General features: G+C 41.8%; 1 protein-coding gene across 1 annotated transcript; it reads left to right on the forward strand.

Annotated features, from left to right (window-relative positions):
* The first annotated feature begins 2,222 nt into the window (after nt 1-2,222).
* Nucleotides 2,223-10,238, forward strand: cchcr1 (coiled-coil alpha-helical rod protein 1). The gene is made up of 19 exons (XM_031857395.1): nt 2,223-2,964; nt 3,619-3,913; nt 4,018-4,179; nt 4,298-4,415; nt 4,639-4,809; nt 4,954-5,117; nt 5,219-5,333; nt 5,512-5,622; nt 6,085-6,228; nt 6,322-6,432; nt 6,657-6,763; nt 6,914-7,026; nt 7,133-7,205; nt 8,068-8,186; nt 8,301-8,492; nt 9,424-9,525; nt 9,690-9,823; nt 9,901-10,015; nt 10,111-10,238. The coding sequence occupies exons 1-19, from the start codon at nt 2,895-2,897 to the stop codon at nt 10,236-10,238; spliced, it is 2,544 nt and encodes an 847-aa protein (XP_031713255.1). The 5' UTR covers nt 2,223-2,894.
* The last annotated feature ends 1,694 nt before the right edge of the window (nt 10,239-11,932 follow it).

Genomic DNA, 11,932 nt, shown 5'->3' on the forward strand with positions numbered 1-11,932 from the left:
AACTGCTGTGCTTTGAGCTTAGGCATCGTCTTTACAGTATAGCGATGCCGCCTCGTGATGTCTGTTTCAAGCTGGGTTACCAAAGCAAGGAACACTTTTACAGAGACAAATAGCCCATTGTCTCATGACGCTCATTCAGGAAACAAGATCTGTTTGATACACTCACAAAATGGGTTTCTAAAACAAATATAGCTCCTATGTAAATGCATGGAGATGATTAGCTTCCTTTAAGCAAGTTAGTCTTATTGGATAATACATTCCAGGTCACCTGTGGTTTTAGCAGGGCCTTTATGAATCCACTACGCTTTTTAATGAGGGCATATTTCTGTGTGTGTACTGGACTTACCAGTATTACCCTTGTGGCATGGGAAGAGTTCAACAAGCACATTTTGAGAGGAAGACATTTTAATTAAAGACACAATTTCCAGTCCACATATTTGCAGTCATGGACAGTTTCTCCACTTAAACCAGTAAGTGTGGGCTGAGTCAGCTTGATTAGGGACAAAGATGTTGCAGTTTCCGTGGCCACGGTGTGCCAGGATATCCACTGCTCTTAAGTGAGGATAAGAAATATATTTTCATTGTCTGTAATAATTAAAAGATTCACACCTTAACTGACATGGCCAGGACTGTTGAGAGGACTGTTCCCATGAGCATAGCAAAGTCTTGTTAGTCTGTCAGGCATCATTTATGTACTTTCTGCATATATTTGCCCCGCTACATGTACAAAAAGCTAGTGTGTGTGGTCAGGGATCAGTCTGCCAGGGCAGTACTTTTAGTTGTCCTCAAAGATGTTCTACTGACATGGCCTCGTGTGGTCATGAGTACTGGATAGTGACTGAAACAATAATGCTGTTACAAGTGGCCTAAATGAGCTTCTGTTGCAGCGTTTTGTTTTTGCATTTTTGTTGAAAATTCACAAACCTGTCTCAATTCGAGTTCTGCCTTTATCAAAATGCTCCTTTTATCTGCCATGTGTTCTAAGCGCTTTAATTTTCTTTATTTGTATATTCTGTGTATGAACGTTGAGAGCAATGTAAAAACCGGAGTCAAATTCCCATATGCGTACGCAGACATGGCCAATAAAGCTGATTCAGATTATATAGGCAGTAACGGTCCGCCTTGATTAGCTCTTAAGTATTGTTCAAAGCAACATAACTGCATCTTAATTCTGCTCTCTCTCTGAAAAGGGTCAGTATTGTCTTTGTTTTCTGGATTCCCGGCGGCTCTGATCCTTCTTTTCCTCTGCTTTATTCTACAGGACTGCTGCAGTGTCTTTGGAGAGCTGAGAGGATAAAATATATGCCCAAATAATGCACAGCACTCCCACTGTTTTCCTCCAACAATCCCTTCACTACATTACAAGGTCCAGTCTTTCATGATGCCATTGGTTATCTGTCTTGGCAATGTACCTGCATTTTTATATCTTTAGTTATTTGTTGAGGTATTTATATAGCCAACCTCTCTATCCTTTATTTATTTTATGTTATTGTTTTGTCAGGTTGTATCGATATATATGGTAATTTACGTGAATTAATCAAACTAAAATGTGTCTTTGTTCATTGAATACACCATAAATAGATTAGATTATAATATATGAAACTTTAATGAACCCCAGGGGGAATGTGGATCATGGCAGCTGTGGAGAGGAGGATATACAGCAAGACAAACAGAAGTGACTCCTGAAGGCAACAGAGTAAAATAAAAGATATAACTATATAAAACATGTGATTATAGTCTTCTGAATCGTACAACAAGCAATAGATGCATTCCTTTGCTTGAAGGTGAGCTCATGTTTGCAGTTTATAGATTTACAGCACAAAGGCAGTGTGCGCAAAATGTGCATCACTGCAGGACAGAAATCTGTCAAAATATGCAAATGTAAATTTGTCATATGCTTTTAATTTTAGAGTTGGAGGTAAGATCTTTATATATGCACCTCAAACAACATATTCAGTTACATAACCAAATTATAACCAATTACCATTTAAAGCTGCACTTATTCGCTGCCCCGCATGCTCTGTGCTCCCATTTCTGCAGGACTGGAATATTAAGCACAAATGGTCTGGTTGTCAGATACCCCTGGGTGTTCATGAGGTGAGGAAGTCCTAGGCAAAGAAGGAATGGCTTACTTTCAATAACTTCATTAGGTGCAATTATACAGTCTCTTTCCCACTAATCATCACAATAATATCTCTTAGTAAAATGCCTAATGGAACCACATTCAGAAGAATAAAGTGCTACATTCCCCATTGTTAATTTGACATACAATTTGACATATGTGTGAAATTATACCCATCACACACCTCCTATTGTAGAATACCGTGTGTCAATCAAACTCACGTGCTCCACCCCTGTGCAACAATACTCTTTGCTTTTGGACTTTTAATGTCCTGAGTTCAGTCTTTCAGTTAAGCTGTTACCCTGGTTATGTAGTGGACTTGACACGCTCCCGCAAACTGGGCGACAGCCGATATGTATGATGAAGGCCAACGCAGGGTTCTTGTGACGGTAGCGAGACACGAGAAGCCTGAGGGAAATAACATCCTGCAAGACAATACTCGGGGAGGATAATGTCAAGACATTCCACTTTCCCAGGATGCACTGCGCGTTTGTAATGTTTGGCAGTTTTGCGCGATAAATCATTTCATTGGCGTTAAGTTCATAGATATAAACATGGTATTTGCAGTTTAACCGACGTGTAAATTGAGCATCAGAAGTTTGCCTCCTGAAATAGCCTAAAGCAGAGAGTAACCGTTGTAACCTGTGGTTGTAACCTAACTAAGGCAACCACCATCAACTTGTTTAGCGGGATAATAAACGTAAAGCAGCACCTAAGAGCACCTTGTCTTGTTTACAAGTTTTGTCTTCCAGTGACAGCTTCTCTTTTGAACATGGAGAGACATAATGTCGGAAAAGAAAGGTTTATAGTTCCCGATGATTTTACGTCATCCACGGTTTCAAGTAAGTTTATTCTTCTCACTGCAGTTTTGGTTTAACGTTACATTTGCTCCTAACCTGAAGTCAGATGTTGAGTTCAAGATAATGCTAGCTAACGTTAGCCTACAATGTAACGCTAACCTAGCTAACTTCACACTAACTACCGCTAAGTTAGTCTGCACTTGTCAGCTCTCCAACCCACGTTAATTATCAACAAGGATACTGTATGTTGCATTTAACGCTAGGAGAGGGAAGTTGTCATGTGGTTTGGTAACTTTCTCAAAAGTCCAGTCTGCAAAGACTAACGTTAACTAGTAAACATGAATATTACATTGGTATAGCGGAATTGTTTCCTGGTCCGGACAGTTTTTTTTGCTAACATTTCAATAAAAATGCACTTAAAATACTGATTTAAAAATGATCGTGTAAGTTATAAACATAAGTTTAACTAATTACATTTCGAACTAAATATCGTTTTAATTGTTAAAATTATATTATTTAATATGTATTAATTAATATTACTTACACTTTGATGGCGATAGCCGAAGAAAATGACTGCGAAAAGACCGGAAATTGCGTCACGCCGTAAAATACCGAACCAGGACACAGAGACGCTAGTACTACACATTTAGCTCAGGTGAGGCATGCACACACACTTAAACATGTCATGCTTTATAGGGAATCTCCAGGAGGACCTGGTACCACCATCGCATTTTGCATCCAGTGTGCAGTCTGCTGGAGCACACAGAGGCGTTCAAGTCGCAGGGACACCGCCACCCATCTCCTGGATAAACCCAGGCCTAACTTCATCACAACCAGGGGATCCCAGTCCCACCAATCCATGGCTCGCCATCACACAGGCCCAACAGGAAATCTTGGAACTGAGGAGGGAAAATCAGAGGATCACGATGTTACAAGGAGACCGCATAAGAGGAAGGAACCCTGTGGATCACGAGTCATACCTTAGGGTCAGGTATCCCACAATATATTTTATATACTCAGAAATACCATTATTGTCCAACAGTTGAGTGGCATGTTGGGTAACTTGCCTAAAAAGCTCCATTCCCTCAAACACAGATGTGCAGAGAGAAGAGAGCAGTGGTCCAGATGGGAGACTGAGTGGCGTCTGGAGGCAGAGAAGCACAAGGCCGAAGCTGAGAGGTTAAAGGGTCAGGTGGAGGCGCTGAAGGAGACTGCAGGGAGACACAGGGAAGAGATGAGAGACAGCTCCCTGAACAGGTAGAAGATGTTACACAATCGAGTCATTTTACATTTCGTAACTAATCATTTCGGAGATTAACGATGATGAGTCATTTATTTTGAATAAATTTAACATGGCATCATCTTCGTACAACAGACCGAGCCACGAATTGGAAGCAATGCGGGAAGAGCTATGTCGGGCTAAGACTGAACTCAGCCAAATCAGGAGGGAGCTCACTCACAGCAGTGCACAGAAGGAGAAAATAAGCTCACAGGTAATTCGATTTACAAACAAAACATTTCATTTTCAACACGGATGTTGACAGAGATCATCTGAGAATTACTTGCATCGTGTAACTCGTTTTTGCAGGCTGTAGTCTGATGTTTTTAGTACAGTCTGGTAGTCTTAATAATAGCTTACAGTCACCTGGCACTTTTCATTGTGTAAGTTTAAGATGATTAGTTTAATATATTCTAAACATGTTGTGTTTCTTGCAGCTTGAAAGACTAAAGAATGAGTCTGGGGAAGAAATTACCGAGCTGAGAAGAGATGTAATGAGGAGCAAAGAGGAAGCCCAGGAGCTCACCCTAAAGGCTCAAACGGGCAGGTCACAGATTCTTACACTGTCTGTACAATTGGAGGAAATGCAGAAGAAGCACGAGGTGCAGGTCTGTGGCAAATTCATAAACTTTGTACATACTGATTTAAGTGATGTCGGCTCAAGGCCCTGCATCCAAGAATCCATGTCAATGAGAGAATGTATCATTATTTGTGTCTTAAAATGTCTGTTCTTTGGCTTTCCTCACTTTCAGCTGCTACAGTTGCATGCTTCCCATTGTGCAGAGGTGGGTGCAGCGAGAAACACAAACGGGGAACTACAGGACAGACTTCAATCGATGACCACAGAAGTGCTGCAGCTGAAAAGCACGTTGGTGGAGGTATCTGCTGAGAGAGATGGGCTGAAAGAACATTTAAGGTGCCACGTTCAATCTAAAACTGAGGAGAGCTACACATGCATTGCACTCTGATGTCAAATTCACTGTGTTTTTTTTTTGGCGGGGGATGTTTATTTTTCAGCCAAATGGGACAAGCTTTTGAGACACAATCAGCTACACTGCACAGCCTCAGAAATTACATCGGCCAGCTTGCCCCGGAGAAAGGAGAGAAGGAACAATTAAATGAGGCAGTTCAGGTGAATACAATCCAAACCGTATTGATTGCAATCAGCCTACTGTGAAGTAATTGCACAGGAAAAAAATGGAATTTCTTGTTCTTTAAATCAGGTTAAAGGAATAATCAAACGAGTTAATATACCCAGTATAGCAATTCATCCCATTTATGTTTGTTAAATAACATTATCCATTTTGTAGAGGTTGAACAGAGAGAAAGCCGCTCTTCAGACGACCGCAGAGCTTTTGACTGTCAGGTTTAACTCTGTGAGTGAGATACTCGCCCTCCAAGAAGAGAAAATAGTGAAGAAGGTGAGTGTCACTTAATACATCGTACATGCATACGCTGATGACACATGATGAACAGTAGCACTGCTGCTTGCAGGCTTCCTATGTAGACTAAGCAGCTACCGATCATATAATGTACAGTAGCACTCTGCAGGTGACTTATACATTTCGTTTTTCCCCATTTTTAATGTGTTTTTCATGCGTTTTGGTTAGTTTTGAATAAAAAACTTGAAGATTACTTGAGATCGATAATCGTCAAAGATCTTATATTGTTTAGTTTTCGTTGCACGGTGATGAATTTGAGCGCACAGACTTTCTTGAAAACTCTTCTCTGATGGTTTATTAATATAGCTGTTGGAAGAAAGGAGAAAAAAAAAAAGCATTAGAAAACCAGACTAATTGGCGTGCAATAATTCCCCATGCTCGTATGAAGCATTTGCTGAAGTGGTGTGTGTGCATTTACTGTACATGAATGTGTTTCTGAAGGCCTCCACAGACCCGCTTGTGAGGACTGAATCTGAAGGCCTTCAAGTGCTTCGGCTCTGGAGAGACAAAGTGTTTAAGTTGTGCGTCCAGCTTCGCTCCAAGGACATTGAACTAAGAGGAGAAAAGGATAAAGTTCTTTCAAAAGTATGAAAATCGTCATCTATTTATATACCACGGTAAAAGAAATATGTCCATTGTGTTTAAAGTGTGGTACTGGTGTGCTGTGTTTTTTTTTAGGTCAAACTCCTTGAGCAGCAGCTCCAGCAGGAGCAGCACCGCGCTAGTGTGCTCCAACACGGTCTAGATGACAGGATCGCTGAGCTGGACCTGGAGAGGGTGGGAAAGGAGGTTAGTACCAGAGAGCAAGTGACGTGATTTACGCGGCTGTCCGAAATTTCGATGATGCACAATAAATTTGGTGCTGCTTAGGGTTTGGATGAACCCTCATGCATTTTTACCACAGCGCAGGCTGCTGACTATATGAAAACTTTGCTGGGTTCCAAGACCGGTGACGGTTTTAAGAACAGCAGCTGGTCACGATGCGCTTTTCTTACGTGTGATTTTCTTCCCAGACATTGAAACAGGACTTGGCCCAGACGCAACGAGAAAAGTCACAGCTAAAGTCCCACAGCGAGAGAGAAGAGGCTGAACGAAAAGTCCTGACGGAGGCAGTTCGGAGGTAAACGCATTTATCTGAATTCAAAACTGACAGGATTAGCTGGTAAATCAGACGAGCAAAAGGGGAAAACACAGCTGTTGTTCTTGTCAATGTTGAAAGTGTAATTACAGTCGATGCTTCATTTTCACACATCTCTTTTGTGCTTCACAGGTTTAGTTTGGCATTTGAAAGCAAGGTGGCAGAAATGGACGCAGCTCAAGCAAGACTCAACACTCTCACCCAGAGGCTAACGTTTGCTAAAAGACGAGTGGAGACAATACAAGGTGCAGTCATACGAGGAGGCTGACGGAGGGGGGGGGGAAATCACAGTGCTTCAGTTTGAATTGCATGTTTCCTGTAAATAAAGTCACAATGGTTTTGTTTTTTCAGGTTTGACCATGAGGAGGGTGGCCCTGCAGAAAGCTAAGCAGGCCAGTAAACAGACGGAGGAAACTGCTGACAGGTACGAGGTTTCACATAAACACTCTTTACCCAATGCAAGAACGCCTTCTTTTTATGTCCTAGTGTCTACATTAGAGAAATAGCCTTTTAATCAAAGTACTCACATGAGGCTGAATGCAAATCATTTCTAAATAGCTGCAGCAGTATTTGTCACTATGTGTGCTTTAAAAGAGGTTTTGCAATGAGGTGTTTCATTATTCTGCAACTAACTGCCAATTACCTTTTTTTTTTTTTTTTTTTTAAATGAATTGACCCCACTAATTTACTCAGTAATGGCAAAAAATAAAGCCAAATGCACCATGAGCATATTCTCGGAGCCCACGTGATTTCTTAAAAGGGCTTACCTCTTATGATCAACAGCCCGATGTCCTCTAGTTCTACTGTGACATGAAGCAAGTCGAGCATCTCTTTGCACTGTTAAAGCTTTAAACGGCAGATGTTTTAGTGTGAAGTGATTTAAAATGAATCATTACTGGTCAGATTTGGTGAGCATTCATTATTATTATTGAATTATATTCATTGAATCCAAGAACCCTTTCAGCACTAATTCAGAGAATTAGTAAGACTTGTTATTATAAGCTTAATGTTTACACTGTCCAAATAAAGGCTCATTGCTTTACAAAACAGACATACAACCAGGAAACATCAGTTTCAGCTTCGTTAGGTTGGCTAAAGAGGAGGTTAATGTGGTTGAAATCAATATTGCGTTATGAATAAGAATAATTTTCTGATATACTGCATCAATACATCACAATTTGTATGCAAAGTCATTCGTTTTAGGGCTGCCGTTGTTATACACCAATGCTCCGCTTGACTCTCTGCTCCGTTATCTGCGCTGCCATCTTGTCTTTGTTGCCCTGCAGCATCACAAACCTTCAGACAGAGCTCAGTGCGGTGTGCGAGGAGAGAGACGAGCTCACACAGGAGCTCAAAAGAAGCCCGGAGCTCATCCAGAAAGCTCTGGCTGATCTGAAAGAACAGTGTGAGCAGCACCCTTACAACTCCCAACACCTTATTATACCACATTATCTGTCGGGTATATCCGTGTCCTGGCAGTGAATGTGTCTCAGTTCACCTTTTTGTACATCCCCCTCAGATGAAGGCAAACTCAGGAGGCGGGGGCAGCAGCAGCAGGAGCAGAGCCGGGTGGAGGTGCAGCAGGCTTCTGCTGGCAGAGAGGAGGCCGAGCGCAGCCTGCAGCAGATCCAGGCCCAGCTGGAGGAGAGCGAGGTCAACCTGGAGAAACTCCGCTCTGAGCTGCTCAGCCAGCAGGAGCACAGCGAACGCGGTGAGGCATCGGCTGCTGTAAGACGCATGAGTGTTTTTCAGCTCCGACTTATCCACGGAAAGCAGACTAAGCACTCCTGATCTATTTCAGAAATGCCCTTCGTTGCCGTCTCCATATAGCCACACCTGGCCACTCCGGTCTCCTCGGTAGCTTCACCGGAGCAGTTAGGGATTAAGTGACATTTTCAAGAGCACCTTGGCTGTAGTTGATCAGGGAGTGTTACTGAGTTTTCCCATTACTGTTTTTTCAGGGGCCACTTGGCAGCTTCTTAGCTATAAACCTGCATTAAAGGACAAGTCTGTCTTATCCACTTGATTTCCACCAGTCTCTTTAGCTGCTAAACGCTCCACTATTTCCACTAGCAAGTCGCTAACTGTGTCCGTCTGCCGTTTGGTGACCCAAAACAGTAAAGTTGTGGGCCAAAAACAAACAAACAATGACCTGAAAGTAGAGGGGAACTGTAGAGTCGGTGGTTATTTTCTCTGTGGGTTTGTTATTATGATTTACTCCTTTCATATACATGTCGTCGTGGGATCCGTTGGTAATGTAGAAGTATTGATTATAGCAGCTTTAATGATGCAGACATCAAATCCGCACTATTAGATTTTATTTCCTTTACATTTCAGGGCTGAAATTGCGGGAACTTTATCGAACGACAACATGAACAAATGTTTCCCTGGAGCTTTTTCTGACCTTTAGGCTACTGCCACCTTGCTGTGCTGCGGCGCTTGATGTGGTTGCATCGCAATAATCGAGAAATCTGAAATTCAATCAATCACCTTGGATCTGTGGTGGTCTTGCTTGTCAATGAAAATTTGCAAATCAATCCAGTTCATACCCTGTGGTGCATATAAATACAGCATCTCATTCTGTTCCTCAGTGTGTGAGAGAGGCTGTATTGAGGAATGGTGCTTTTGTTGCTCCCCTTCAGCCCTGCAGGAGAGAGTGTCTGAGATCGAGGACTGCTGTGCTGAGAAGCTGAGAGAGATGGAGCTTCAAGTCAATACTGCCAAGAGAGCGCACACCAAAGCAGGTAGCGGGATTAGCACCATGCTACCTCAGCCGGCAGCAGCTTAACATAAGGGGGTGAAGTCATATCTGTAATGCAGACTGTGATCTGATATGATGGGAGTTGTTGACACAGTACCGAGCAGCATTTCCCTGCGGCTTTCAATCTGTCTGTATTGTCTCTTGCAGTTATGACTTTGCGGCAGTTTGAGAGAGAGGCGGCAAGGAAACGGGACAGAATGACAGGAACCCAACAACACACAAAGAGGGAAGTCCAGAATACACAACTGAAGGAGACGGCGAAAGACACACAACCACTGCTGGTAAGACTTCTTTAAGCCGTGAAGACAGTTGAGAAAAACGTCTGCTGACGACCTCTTATGACCCGAATCTGTTGCAGGCCACTGTCACTGCTGAGAGAGGGTTGACCAGTGAGTATACAAGAGCTCACGCAGCAGCCAGAGAACATCGAAAAAGACCCTCAGAGAGGAGTCATTCTGGGGTACCTGCAGACGGTAAGCAGTGTCCTAACTCCTCATGCATCAGTACACAGCCTCACATTCACACAGACGTGACTAATGTGAACACTGGCCCGTCTGCATCCTGTCAGGGAGACTCCTGTCTGTTCTGGAGGAGCTCCATTCTCTTAGTGCTGCTGTGGTAAACAGCTCTGAGGACTCTGCGGAGGAGGAAGAGAGGGACAGAATGACAGCGTGGGACCATCAACCGCACAGCTGATACCTGGTGATGATGAATCAGTGGAGCCAGTGAACGCACCTTACATTTGAACGGAAGGTGGGCAGCGTTAAAAAAAAAACAACACACAGTCGGTGGAAACAATTTGTTTGAGCCAATCATCAGAAAACCACGCATGTCACATTGCTGCTGGGTGTACAAGAGGAGTGATAGCTGTCGAGTGTAGACACAGTATGCTTGAATTTAACAGGGATATAAATTCAAGTGATTCAAAGTATATCTCCAGGATGACTTTTAATTAAAGAGAATACTGGAAATACTTTGATGGACAGATAATTTAAGTCAAAAACTGCGGTGGACTGAAAGGTTTAGATATTTATGAGAATATCTAGTGTTTCAGCCGTTATCGGGTTTTCACTCTTGCTCCGGCTAAATCTCCTCACCAGTAAAATAAAATGGTTGATAATAAAAAAAGAAGAAAATACAATAATAAATTATAAAAATACAAAATGAATTATGAACAAGACAATAAGACGTAGTAGGCTGTCTGATATGTATTTGTACAAATAAAAACACATAGAGGGCAGAGAGACCTGTATTGAGCAAACATGGCTAATTCTGATGTTGTCCTTTTTGAAGTCTATCTGAAGTATTTCTTTGTTATGCAGAGACATGTATTTTACTTTTCAGTGCAACTTAATAAAGTATTTTATACTCTAATTGTTGGGTATTGATGAAGCAAGTCATTATTTGGTGCTAATTTTCAGTAGCAAGGTCCCTTTGTTATGGTGAATAGTGTTTAATGCAATTGGCGCTTCTGCCCTCTTTATGTAACACACAGAAGATTTGGAAGACGTAAGATTTCCTGCTGAAGAAATCAACATGTTCATCCTTTTAGAGTGGTCCATTCTAGAATGATGCAGAAGTTGTAGGATGGATGATGGTAAACATTATGATGAACCAGATAATTGTGCTATTTGTCATGTTGTCACGAGTGCTAATAAATTCTGCAATAGTTCAAGGTTTCAAGCCTCCAGGTAAAAACAGCTCACGGAGAACCGAGGGAGAGCAGAGAAAAAAATGGAGTAGGAACGTCTGGACTTTATTAGTATTTTCCAAGCGCATCAAAAATGAATTTGCAGGGACACACTCATTGCTGGAGAGGTGATTCATCACGGCAAGCAGAGGATGAATGCATCAAATTAGATTATTGGATTTCAGCACTGCACTATTGCTTAAAACTGCTGCTTAAGAGTTTGCAGTACAGCACAATTTTGTATTGTATATTTAGCCTCTGATACAATCATTGATGACACACTGAAGGAATGTATGGTCTAAACCTAAATGCGTCATGATGGATCATTTTAAAGGAATGTGCCATCACAATGTAGTATTCCATCTTTGACCATTGGTGTTTTTGTGTACTTTAGATCATATCATATGCATCAATATCTTACAGTCAAATCAGAAGCCATGGCAATATAACTAATATTAATAATTGTTAATCATGATAGCAAATCTTCAGTTAGGCCTACTGCTGAAAGAAAAATAATTACGTTAAACAAATCACATGTCCTCGTGTGCAGTTCGTAACCAGCAGAGGGCGATGTTGTCAAAGGTGAGAGCAGAGCATGCAGTGATTTCCAGCATCAAAGTGCAGTTCATTCATTGCAATATAATTGAAGAGGGCAATGAACAATGTGATTTCTATTGGTTATACAGGTGATTCTTACCAG

Source organism: Anarrhichthys ocellatus, unplaced genomic scaffold, assembly GCF_004355925.1.
Source record: "Anarrhichthys ocellatus isolate YVR2014 unplaced genomic scaffold, GSC_Weel_1.0 scaffold18, whole genome shotgun sequence".
In the NCBI taxonomy this organism is placed as follows: domain Eukaryota; kingdom Metazoa; phylum Chordata; class Actinopteri; order Perciformes; family Anarhichadidae; genus Anarrhichthys; species Anarrhichthys ocellatus.

Coding starts and splice junctions, on each gene's coding strand:
- cchcr1 (XM_031857395.1), top strand. CDS start 2,895: ATGGAGAGACATAATGTCGGAAAAGAAAGGTTTATAGTTCCCGATGAT. Junction 5,334..5,511: donor AATTAAATGAGGCAGTTCAG/GTGAATACAATC, acceptor TCCATTTTGTAG/AGGTTGAACAGAGAGAAAGC. Junction 7,027..7,132: donor ACGAGTGGAGACAATACAAG/GTGCAGTCATAC, acceptor TTGTTTTTTCAG/GTTTGACCATGAGGAGGGTG.